Below are 13,280 nucleotides of genomic sequence, written 5' to 3' on the forward strand. Positions count from 1 at the left end.
TTGATTGTTATCTCCATAATTTGGGTTTTTGAAGGTGATACGGAGTCCTCCCAGGACTCTAAGTATCCATCCCCGCTTCGGTGAAGGATTGCGTTTCTGGTCAGGTACCTTTTAGACACTTAGACCCCTTTGACATTTTAGAACCCTTTAGACCATTTTAAACCTTTTATTCTCTTTGGACCTTTTAATACCCGAAGTTGTGGATCTGGTCAGCTCAGTCTTTTGGGACTGCCACTGATAACAAGTAATCCAGTGCTACCTGCTGCATTGTTGGGTTGTCAGCGACTAAACCGACACCCCTCACCGACTTTGCTGTGACACCCTGCCAGGACCAAAAACAACACCTGGAAAAGGGAGGATGGCCTCCTGTAGGAAGCCAATGGTCATTCAGTAAGGAGACGATGGAGTCTCCTAAAAAAACACCCATCCGGTTTGGACCAGTTCAAGTCATACCAAAGACTTTAAAATGGTATGTGCTGCTTCCTTGCTTGAAAAGGACAGAGCAGAGACAATCCCCATCGGTTGGCATCCATGGGGAGGAAATGCCTCCTGAAGAAATGCCTCGCTGAGTACGGTGAGAAAAGCGGCACCATTGTTATGACGTCACTGGTACCCAGGGTATCCCAGGATGTGATGGTAGTGACGTCACTCTGGCTGAGCTTCAGAGATCCTGTGTGGAGATGGGAGAAACTTCCAGAAGGACAACCATCACTGCAACACTCCGATCTGGGACTTATGGCAGGGTGGCCAGACGGAAGCCAAACAGTTCAATCTTGGTTTCATCAGACCAGCGAATCTTGTTTCTCACAGTCAGAGTCCTTTCGGTGCTTTTTTGCAAACTCCAAGCGGGCTTTCATGTGTCTTTCACTGAGGAGAGGATTCCGTCTGGCTACTCTGCCATAAGTCCCAGATCGGAGTGTTGCAGTGATGGTTGTCCTTCTGGAAGTTTCTCCCATCTCCACACAGGATCTCTGGAGCTCAGCCAGAGTGACCATCGGGTTCCTGGTCACCTCTCTTACCAAGGCCCTTCTCCCCCGATTGCTCAGTTTGGCCGGGCGGCCAGCTCCCGGAAGAGGCCTGGTTGTTCCAAACTTCTTCCATTTAAGAATTATGGAGGCCACTGTGTTCTTGGGAACCTTTAATGCAGCAGAATTTTTTTTGTAGGCTTCCCCAGATCTGTACCTCGACACAATCCTGTCTCTGAGCTCTGCAGGCAGTTCCTTCGACCTCATGGCTTGTTTTTTGCTCTGATATGCATTGTCAGCTGTGAGACCTTATATAGACAGGTGTGTGCCTTTCCAAATCATGTCCAATCAATTGAATTTACAACAGGTGGACTCCAATCAAGGTGTAGAAACATCTCAAAGATGATGAAGAGAAATGGGAGGCACCTGAGATAAATTTCAAGTGTCATAGCAAAGGGTCTGAATACTTATGTTAATGTGATATTTCAGTTTTTTCTTTTTAATAAACTTGCAAAACTTTCTAAAATCCTGTTTTATCTTTGTCATTATGTGGTATTGAGTGGAGATTGATGAGGGAAAAAATGAATTTCAACTATTTCAGCAAAAGGCTGCAACATAACAAAATGTGAAAAAAGTGAAGGGGTCTGAATACTTTCTGAATGCACTGTACCTTGTTGTGCTTTTGAGTGTCCAGCTCTTCTGACATGAGTTTTTTTACATCCTGATAGAAGGTGGTTCATATTTTGTTTCGACCTTGCAAAACCTACACTTGTGAGATTGACTCAGTCCTGCCATCTTTTTAAAGCCATTCGTGCAGGTTCTTGGGCATTAATTTCGTTCTTCATCCCAGTTGAGCTGACCTCTTCGCCATTCCAGTGATCCTTGTTTTTCGATCCCCAATCTGTTCAAATCTTTTTTTATTTCCCTGCTCTTTTGTCTTTCTCCCAATTGTCACTTTATGTCTGCTAGTACTTCATCTTGTATTTGTCTTTTTTGCAATCATTCGGGTTGTATTTGCTGCTGTTTCGGATTGGTGCATGACATCTTCTATTCAAACCTGTTTTTGGAAGTTTTTTGCAATATGAACCATGAATTGGTCTCCTTCACCGCCCATCCCTCTCCTTTCAAATGCAGAGCACTTTCTGCGTGGTAGGACGTCCCCCCTCCCCTCAGCATTCCAGCTTTCAATATTTTTTTCATTGTTGTCCTGCTTAGATCTTTCGTTTGAGACAGGCAGTATCATTGGAGTTTTGTGCTTTGATGCAAGACTCTGCCTCTTTTGGGGGAAGGTGCAGCAGTCTATCTTAATTGGAAGAACCCTCGCTGTCTGGTGTGCCCATACAGACTTCAGAGCTTTCTTTGTTGAGACCCTTTGTTCAGAGTTTATTTTTTCAAATGCTCTCTAATACACCTGCCCATGGTGTACATGGCGCCATGCACGGGGCTTCCGTTGCACCACTCGAGGCCTCCTGATAGCTCCCTCGGCTGTTCACACCATGCGGTATCTCCTCCACGATGTTCCCACTCGCACTCGCTTTCTTCCTTCTACGGGTGTATGTGTCCTCTATAATGCCAAAACCATGAAACCTGGCAGCCCCAAGGGTTTGCATGCATACTTGTCGAACTCCAAGGGAGTGCACAGATGAAAACGGAGTCTTTGGGTTTGTTAAAACACCCTTTTTGAAGATAATGAACGGCATTATTTAATTAAAACATAATTCAAATTAAATAAAATTTAATTAAAATTGGAGAGGAGGATAAGGAAGAAAGTGTAGATCGACGACATGCAGTTTGGATTTATGCCAGGAAGAGGAACGACAGACGTGCTTTTTATTGTAAGGCAGTTGCAGGAGAAGTTCATGGAGAAGAGGAAGAAGTTGTTTCTTGGGTTTGTTGATCTGGAGAAAGCATTCGATAGGGTTCCACGCAAAGTATTGACATGGGCATTGAGGAAGTTAGGAGTGGAGGAATGGTTGATCAGAGTAGTGATGGCAATGTACGAGAGAGCGCGCACAGCTGTAAGGACGAAGGACGGGAACAGTGGTGAGTTTGAGGTGAAGGTGGGAGTGCATCAAGGGTCAGTACTCAGTCCACTACTATTTGTAGCTGTGATGGAGGTGCTGGCTCGGAATGTAAAGGAGGATTTACCGTGGGAGTTGTTGTATGCAGATGATCTGGTGTTGATTGCGGAAGGTATGGATGGACTGAAGGAGAAGATGAACAAGTGGAAGGAATGTATGGAGACAAAAGGTCTGAAGGTGAATATCGGAAAGACGAAGGTGATGGCAAGTGGTAAAGCATGTGGTCAGGTGGAAAGAACTGGTAAGTGGCCATGTGCTGTGTGCAGGAAGGGTGTCGTAGTGAACACCATTCAATGTACAATGTGCGCTGAGTGGGTTCATCAAAAATGTAGTGGTTCTGAGAGGCTCATTAACCAGTGTGGCAGCTACATTCAAGTGTGAGGTGTGCACAGAGGGAGCTGCAGATGGAGGAAATGTTGAGTTGGATCTTGGAGATGGCGTGAAGCTGGAAGGTGTGAAAACATTTTGCTACCTAGGAGACATGCTGAATGGAGAAGGTGGATCAGACTCAGCAACGGTTGCTAGAGTGAGATGTGCATGGAATATGTTTTGGGATCCGAGTGGCGTGCTGACGAGGAGGGGAGTGTCATTGAAGCTGAAGGGAAAGGTGTATGCTGCATGTGTCAGAAGTGTTATGATTTATGGGAGCGAGACATGGGTAATGAATGTAAAGCAGCAACGAAGGCTGGAAAGGGTGGAAATGTGAATGGTTCGGTGGATGTGCGGAGTATCGTTGAGAGAGAGGAAGACAAATGATGAATTGTGAAAGATGATGGGAATAGAGCCTGTGATGGATGCTGTGAAGAGAAACAGGTTGAGATGGTTTGGTCATGTGTTGAGGAAGGATGATGGAAATGAATGTAGAAGGAAGTCGGGGACGGGGAAGACCGTGAAAGATTTGGCTAAAGGTGGTGGAAGAAGAAATGCGGGCAAGGGGGTTAACATGGGGAGATGAAGAAAATAGGGCAAAATGGAGAAGATTGTCATGGGCCCCGCAAGGCTAACCCCCGCTCTCGCTGGGAAAATGTCCTTAAAATGCCTGTTGTTTGTTTTTGTATTATTTAATTAAAACAAAAACAGGCTTTCTTTTTTTTCTTGGTCAGCCCACTGTCACTCGCAGGGATCTTCAGCTTTTTCGACCTGCTCAAAATACCTCGTCTTGGAACAGGCCGCAACGGTTTCTGCATGATCAAGTGCTCAATACTTTTTTTTTTTCACTTTCCTCACTTGTATCATCGAATGTCTGATATTCATACCAACAAATCGCTGCATACATCGCTTTTGTAGAAATCACGTTTGATGACTTAGAGAATTTCCTTTGGTGAAAATGTAGTTTATCTTCCCTGTGGCCTCAATCCCTCAATTTAACTCTGATTCGATTTCTGTTCTCATTTCTTGCAGTTCTTAAGATAGATAAACCCTTGGTGAAAACAAATTGTGAGAAAATCCGTTCACTTTTGATCGATTTACCACGTCACGTGACTTTACATGATGCAATGCTTAAATGTTTGTCGTACTCTTCATTTAGGCCTTGCCTCTTACCCCCCCCCCCCCCCATCCCCCCTGCTCTCCATCTCACCTCCCCCTTCCCTCCTCTTCCTCTCTCCCAACCCTCTCCCCTCCCACTGCTTTCCTCCTCACATCCCCCTCCTCTCTCTCCCCTCCCTTACCCCTCTGTTACCTACTTACCCATCCCCTTCCTTCCCGCTCCCCCTCCCCTTACTTCGCCCCCTCCCCTCACTCTCCCCATCTATCTTCTCTTGATATTCCCTTCATGAGGCGACTCTGCGTTACCCAGCAACGCCGGATACTTTTGCTCGTCTAGAATAAGTGTGAAAAAGGAGGCATTTATTTGCTTTTGGCAGAACGACCCCACCACCGCAACCACATCAATCCCACCCCAAATTTTTAAGTGGTGTAACAAACGGTATCCTATCCAGTCTTGCTTTCATTTTTCTCAGTTCTTCCCCCATTGCTTAATAGTAAGGGAAACATATGAAAATCTTAACTAAATTGTTACCAAAAAATTTCTTCACCAATATGTTTGTAAAGGTGTGTAATAACATGTGTTAAAATGTTGAAGGTCAACTCCCGTGGGAAACCCAGAAAAAAAGCTGTTGAATTCGGGTACCGAAAAATTATTTTCGAGAATTTTTTAATTTTTTTAAATCGGCCCTTAAGTAACTTATGAGGGGTCAAATAAGGGTTTTTCATGATTCTGAGTTGATTGTTAACATTTATATTTCACCACACACTCCTTTGTGGAAAAATAATTTCTAAATATATCTCATTTTCTACTTTGCAGGACATGGAGTCTAGCAATATGGATGAAGACGTTACTCCACCTGTGCTCAATTGCTTCATCTGTGCACGCTCGGATACACCAGCTGAAAGGCTCATACAGGCAACTCCAAAGGGATACTCAACTTTATTGAAACAAGCAGAAACTCTCGAAAATGTTACTGTTGTGGAACGTATGAAGGAGGCTCAAAAGGAAGGAAAACTGAGGTACCACCAGAAGTGTAAAAATGATCTGTACAACAACTTTGTTGCAACCACCAAGAAGTCAGCTCAAGCATCAAAGGCAGAGAAAGAGTCATCAAAGTTGAAGAGAAGACGCACTACTTGTGAGTTCAGTTCATCAACTGGCTGCAGTTCTAGAAGATCACAGTCAGTTGACCTCCTGTATAAGGATGTATGCATTCTTTGCAACCAACCAGCCCAGCTCTACAAAAATAATCCAGCACAAGCTAGAAAGAAATACAGAGTGCCAGATAATTTGACTGCAGATACACTGAAGGCAAGCTTGCTGAAGACAGCACGGAGTCGCGGGGATGACTGGGGCACTGAAGTCACTGGACGCCTGGAAGGGATCAACGACTTGGTAGCAGAAGAAACACTGTACCATTTGCGATGCAAACTTATGTTTGCGAGAGGTGACAGTTTGTCCAAGACTGATGAGGAAGGAAAAAGGAAGAGAGGACAGAGGAGTATTGATGAGGAGCGAAAGGCAGTTTTTATTGAATTCTGCGAATGGTTAGACTCAGAATTAGAGCATGGGGTAATGAACATGGACCAAGTCCATGAAAAGCTGCAGGAGTTTGATCAGTCACCAGAGAAGAGCCTTTCTTATTCAAAGCATTGGCTAAAGATAAAACTTCTAGAGAAATACGAAGACACCTTGTATTTCACAACACAGGAAAGAAGGGCAGATGTACTCTGTCTCAAAGATGGCACCGACAATATTCTGCGAGCGCATCATGCTAATCTTGACCATGGAGATGAGAAGACTCAGATCATAAAGACGGCACTCAAGTTCATATCCGATGATATTGCCTTGATTGATTTAGGTCCAAAGTCATACCCCACCACACACAGTATGACTGACATCGATAGTCAGCTGACACTTGTTCCTGCAAGCCTTCAGATGTTCTTGAGACCGATTGTCAAGACAGACGAAAGAGTTGCCGTTTGGGGGCAGAATTTTATTAAGGCCTGTCGACCTCGGTCTGGAGTATTGCCACACCAAATGGGGCTTGCCATACAACTTGATCATAGATTTGGGTCAAAATGGATGCTCAACAAGTTCCACCGGCTGGGATACACTGAGTCTTACACGGAGACACAAAACTACAAATACTGCTTCCTTAATAGTAGGAGTGGAGATGATGTTCCAGATACTTCTGGCACTCTTGACACCATTGTGGAGGAAACCGATGAACAGATCAATGATGAGGTTGCGGTTGATGCTGCGCTTGAGGATCAATCAGTGATGACAGCCAAAGTGCCAGTTGCCTGTATGAGCCTTTCAGCTGGTGTATCCGAGCGTGCACAGATGAAGCAATTGAGCACAGGTGGAGTAACGTCTTCATCCATATTGCTAGACTCCATGTCCTGCAAAGTAGAAAATGAGATATATTTAGAAATTATTTTTCCACAAAGGAGTGTCTGTGGTGAAATATAAATGTTAACAATCAACTCAGAATCATGAAAAACCCTTATTTGACCCCTCATAAGTTACTTAAGGGCCGATTAAAAAAAATAAAAATTCTCGAAAATAATTTTTCGGTACCCGAATTCAACAGCTTTTTTTCTGGGTTTCCCACGGGAGTTGACCTTCAACATTTTAACACATGTTATTACACACCTTTACAAACATATTGGTGAAGAAATTTTTTGGTAACAATTTAGTTAACAGATTTGTGAAATATCTCATAAAATGCCCTTACTATAAATAATCATAAAGATGAAGCATACACTCCACCATCATCCCTCGTCTACACCATAGAGTATGTTTCCTCTCTGAGGATAGGTCCCCCAATGATAAATTTGCTTTTATTCAATAAAACCAATCCGATTGATTACCATAAGTGCAGTGAGATGTTCTTTATTTTACCACCTCAACTATCCACCTTGCTCTGACTTTACTTTATCAGCTGACCTCTCAAAGTGTCATTTTCGACCCCTTGCCTTCCCATCGATTTCCTTGATTTTGACAGATTCCATGTATAAACCATAAGGGATCAATAAAACCATTAAGGCCACAATTTCAATCTCTAGCCACAGCACCAGTCATACACAATGAAGTGCACCACCCCCAAAATGGTGTGCAAATGTTCTACCACGTGATTACAGATGAACACGATAAGTAATGTGATCAATTAATAAAAATAAATATTTGATGTCAACACACCCAGAGGGACCAAATGACTAAATACACACAATGGACCAGCCAGTACCTCAAAGTAAGATTATGTCTCAACTTCAACTAGCAGTACAATCACAGCGTTTACCTCAGTAGAGTAGGCCATAAGGCAATCAGGCTTCGTGGGATGGAACATCATGGCTTCCAGCAGCATAAAGGGCAAGTCACTTTTTACGAAAGAACTTCCCAAATCCTTGGACACATATGTAAAACTTCTTCCAGGCGAGTTGAGTGGGTACGATGTTAATATCACCTGTTCATCAAAGATATTCGCATTTCAAATCAGACAAATGACTCTTTCAATCCTAGATGATGGAAAAGAAAAAAAAAATTTTTTTTTACTCTGCATCACCAACATGAAATGTCGTTAAAGGCCGAGGGAATAGAGCCAACAGCTCAACCACTAGATGCTGAAACTGACCACAACATATATATACAGTCAAGTGAAAAAGTAAGTACACCCCATGTAAAGTTTTGACTTTTTCAACATATTTCAACATACAGCTATTTGATCTTCATTTCAACAATATTGATAGATAAAGGTGATATAATATAACAAATATCATGAAACATTTACATTTTGTAGTCCATTGTATAATTTAAATAGACATAAATGCAAATTTCGCATGTAGAAAAAGTAAGTACACCCCTACATTTATCACTACTTCAAATACCTAAAATTAGAATCAGGTGCACCAGCTCAGGTGCAAATGATTAGAACATCGTTAGAGAGGATCTTGGAGGAACCTGTCTTATTTAAACCTCAGACATTTAGTTTGGTTTGCTCTTTGTTGTTGAAGTGTGCGGCGTCACCATGACTAGATAAAAATAGCTCTCTGAGGCCTTCAGAAAGAAGGTTATAGATGCCGAGGAGTCTGGGAAGGGATTTGAAAAGATCTCCAAACAATTTGAAATCAATCATTCGACTGTCCGGAAGATCATCTACAAGTGGAGAAGATTCCAAACAACTGCCAACTTGTTCAGGCCAGGCCGCCCCAGCAAGTTCAGCACGAGAGCAGACCGCAAGATGCTGAAAGAAGTCTCTAAGAACCCCAGAATGTCATCATGGGACCTACAGATCGCTCTTGCCACTGTTGATGTCAAAGTGCACGAGGCTACCATTAGGAAGAGGCTGCACAAATTTGATCTACTTGGGAGGTGTGCCAGGAGGAAACCTTTGCTGTCCAGAAAGAACATCAGGGCAAGACTAAAGTTTGCCAATGAACACTCAGGCAAAGACCAGCACTTCTGGAACAATGTGCTCTGGACAGATGAGTCAAAGGTAGAGCTATTTGGCCACAGTACCGGAAGACATGTTTGGCGAAAACCAAAGACAGCATTTGACCACAAGAACCTGATACCAACTGGAAAGCATAATGGTGGAAATATTATGGTTTGGGGCAGCTTTGCTGCATCAGGGCCTGGGCAGCTCACCATCATAGAATCCACGATGAATTCTTCATTGTACCAGAGGGTGCTTGAGGATAATGTGAGGCCATCTGTCGGAAAGTTGAGCTCAACCGAAGGTGGACCGTGCAACATGACAATGACCCTAAACATACCAGTCAATCCACCAAGGAATGGCTGAAAAGAAAGAAATGGAGGGTTCTGGAATGGCCAAGTCAAAGCCCGGATCTAAATCCCATCGAGATGTTGCGGGGGGATTTGAAACGAGCTGTGCATGCAAGAAACCCCTCAAACATCGCACAGCTGAAAGAATTCTGCATGGAGGAGTGGGCAAAAATTTCTCCCAGTCGATGTCAGAGACTGGTAGACAGTTATAAGACACGCCTACTTGAGGTTGTTTCTGCCAAAGGGGGCAATACCACCTATTAGAGTCAAGGGTGTACTTACTTTTTCCACATGCGAAATTTGCATTTATGTTTATTTAAATTATACAATGGTCTACAAAATGTAAATGTTTCATGATATTTGTTATATTATATCACCTTTATCTATCAATATTGTTGAAATGAAGATCAAATAGCTGTATGTTGAAATATGTTGAAAAAGTCCAAACTTTACATGGGGTGCACTTACTTTTTCACGCGACTGTATATATATATATATATATATATATATATATATATATATATATATATATATATATATATATATATATATATATATATATATATATAAAACACAGTTTGTGTGTGTGTGTGTGTGTGTGTGTGTGTGTGTATGTGTGTGTGTATGTGTGTGTGTGTGTGTGTGTGTGTGTGTGTGTGTGTGTGTGTGTGTGTGTGTGTGTGTGTGTGTGTAATGTTACCGATAGACTCCTAAACGGAGAGGCTTACGTGCTTGATATTTGACATAGACATGGCCATTCAGCGTGGGACGAACATGGCCGAACTCAAAATATTTGACGATCCATATTTTTTATTCATATTTACCTCAGCGCATTTCAGCGCACGGAATCAACGGAATCAGAGCAGGTGGGCACTGATTCGCTCAGAGCGATCACATGATGACGCTATGACGCTATGAACGATATGACGCTATGAAAAAATAATCGCTATGACGCTATGAAAAAAAAATCGCTCGCTTTGCCAAGGGGCTCGCTCCCCCCCCCCCCCCCCCCCGTTCCCCTCCCCTCCTCCGCCGGGTACTTCTGCTAGTATATATATATATATATATATATATATATATATATATGTATATGTATATATATATATATATATATATATAAAATGGTATCTGTAATGTGGTTCTCCAACCTAATGAGCGGACAACATGACGTCATCGCCATGCACGTCCGCCTTGCCTGCAAAGTCCCAGAGGAACCATCTAGCAGTGCGTCATTACGGATTATAAATACAGATACTGTCACAAGTGCATGCAAAACTCACAGTGCCTCACTGCGTTGCCCTGATGAAGCCCCAACAAGGGCGAAACCAGGTCGGTAACTGTGAGTTTTGCATGCACTTGTGACAGTATCTGTATTTATAATCCGTAATGACGCACTGCCAGATGGTTCCTCTGGGACTTTGCAGGCAAGGCGGACGTGCATGGCGATGACGTCATGTTGTCCGCTCATTAGGTTGGAGAACCAGATTACAGATACCATTATTAGTAACTCCCAACTGCAACCAGGTCGACTCCATATGATGAGTGGATACCAGAGATAACGTCACCGCGTGGCAGGCGGTGCTTATCGCTCCCAGCAAGGTGCAGCAGCAGCTGTATGGGACACCTTGCTGGCGGTTCTCCACTGATGATATGAAGGTCGCATAGTGACTGGTATATATATTGTTGCGGGTATGAGAACTGTGTATTTTTTTTTATTGTGTGAATTGTTATTATTGTTTATTCTGCGCCCCCCTGCCTCCGGAGCTGTGTAAAGGTGAAAGGGCATCCCATAATTAGTCCACAAGCATACACGTCAGCCAAATAATAGAATACCTCTGTTTGATAGTTATCTCTTATTATGTGTTTTTAGAGTAAGGCTGTGTCTCCCATTAATTGAAATACTCCATTGCACCAGTGAAAGAGATAGATTCCCTTCATTCCCACTCCCAACACTTCCATTCCCCCCTTTTCGTCAATTGAAATTCGCATTGCCAACTGCATGTTGGGCGGTTTTCCCTTCATCCGCCATTGACCACGAGGCAGGGTTGGGGAAGAAAGGCGGGTCCCCACCTCGTCAGAGAGGGGAGGAGTGAGCCAGCCCCACTCGACCAACCATGAACAAGGGGTTTGGCTTGAGAGGGCGGGGAGAGAACATTTGGGGGAGGTTCGCAAAGGTTGAGGGGCGGGGCCTATATAACCCACGGCGGGGGTGTTCCCAAAGAGAGATGCACTTTGAGTTGAGACAAGGAGGGACGAAAAAGAGCTGGGTCATCAGAGCAAGAGCGCGTAAGGAGGAGAGAACCCGTCACGCCAGACCCCCCCACCAGCGCATCGGCTCCACCAAGCAGCTCCGACCCGTGATCCCGCGCACACGACAGGCCCGGTGGCATCAGCGGCCGTCGAGGTCCAGCCCGACGTCCCGTGCGGGATCAAGCTCCAGCCAGCTCCGTGCCGTCCCCCCCCCCTCCAGCCACACACCTCCTTCCAGCAATCCACTCTGCAATTCCCCGCGTGAGTCAGTGTCTTTGTTTGTTCTGTCCTGGGAATAAGTTCAGTCTGTAGGTAAGCTAGTATTTGCACTGTGTCACCTGCGTCTTATGTGTTGTAAATAAACCTTGATTGCTCCTTTTTTTTTGCTTGTGTAAATAATAAATCCCATTACTCGTCTGTACGTCTTCTCGTTTTATTCCTTTTCCTCTTAGCATTCGTCGTTTTAGTCTTTTCCCTCTGAGCAGCTGCGGTGCGATCCGGCCAACGTTTGGGCGGGATCGGGTTCTAAGCGGGGAGTAACTGTTCGGACGCGGTAATACCAACCGCTCGGTAAAATAACATCTAAAACCGCGTCTGTAACAATATATATATATATATATATATATATATATAATTTTTCCACACTTGCCCGACGCAGGAATTTAATTCCTGTTTATTTAAAAAAATATATATATATTTTTAAATTATTTGTTAATAGCCTGACGTTTCAAGAACAAACTATTTATCTTCCTCAGAGGCGTTCAGTGTGGTGTGGTGTTAACCGTTAAGTTCAGTTGGACAGTTCACGTGATGGATTGGTCTAAGTCCTTGCCAATCACAGGGCTTCCCTGCATTCAAATGATTGCCGTTTTGCCGTTTTAATTGATTGTGTCGTGCTGCGTATGTGGGGTGTAAGTCGATGTGTCGGTTGATGGAGTTTATCGGAGTACCAGGCCTCGACAATCTCGCGGTTCACTCTCAAAGATCCTGAGCCAAGGATCGTGGTCTGATTCCATGAGAATGTGTTGGTTTGTGTGTGTGTGTGTATGTGTCACAAACAATGGCAACCTGTCTTGTCGTCTTACAGCACGTTGGTATTCAGTTTGCCTTGTGGTTAAGCGTTTGGACGTTTGGCCCACATAATTGGCTTCACAATCTTCACATTGTATGTTGTAGAAGACATTCTTTGTCAAATTTGTTCACCTGGTCTTTTGGCTTTGACAGCTGTGCTCGTAAGGATGTTTGTGGCTTGTTGGTGATGTTGATGTTGTACTCACGTAGAATGCGGCTTGTGGTTTCAGATGCGTGCTGTATGTATGGAAGTGCCACCGTGTGTGGAGGTGTGGTTGGATAGTTGTTGCTGTAGTTGGATTTCCGGCGACAAGATTTGATAAATGCATTTGGGTAGTTGTTTTCTCGCAGTAGTTGAGTGACGTGCAGCATTTCCATCCGGAGTTGTTCATGGTCAATGCAGTGTGTTTTTGCATGATCTACTAAGCTGCGAACACAACCTATTTTGTGGCAGGTGGGATGGCCACTACGGTAATCCAACACTTGTCTGTGTTAGGAGGTTTACGGTACACCTGCGTGTGTAGCTTGCCGTTTCCGTCCCTGGAAAGATGTACATCCAGGAATGGTAGAGACCCAGCCTGTTCTACTTCACATGTGGATTGTATTGCTGGCCATGTTGAATTTATCTTTGTGTGG

At 43.8% G+C, this 13,280-nt stretch overlaps 1 protein-coding gene across 1 annotated transcript in view; it reads right to left on the bottom strand.

Moving 5' to 3' along the window:
* Nucleotides 1–13,280, bottom strand: part of SORT1 (sortilin 1) — a 71,488-nt gene that overhangs the window by 36,381 nt on the left and 21,827 nt on the right. Inside the window, exon 5 of the mRNA XM_068114261.2 lies at nucleotides 7,840–8,004. Within this exon, the coding sequence (XP_067970362.2) occupies nucleotides 7,840–8,004 (165 nt within the window). The remainder of the gene's footprint in view (nucleotides 1–7,839; nucleotides 8,005–13,280) is intronic.

The sequence above is a fragment of the Myxine glutinosa genome, chromosome 4 (genome assembly GCF_964187855.1).
Source record: "Myxine glutinosa chromosome 4, kmMyxGlut1.1, whole genome shotgun sequence".
NCBI lineage: Eukaryota > Metazoa > Chordata > Myxini > Myxiniformes > Myxinidae > Myxine > Myxine glutinosa.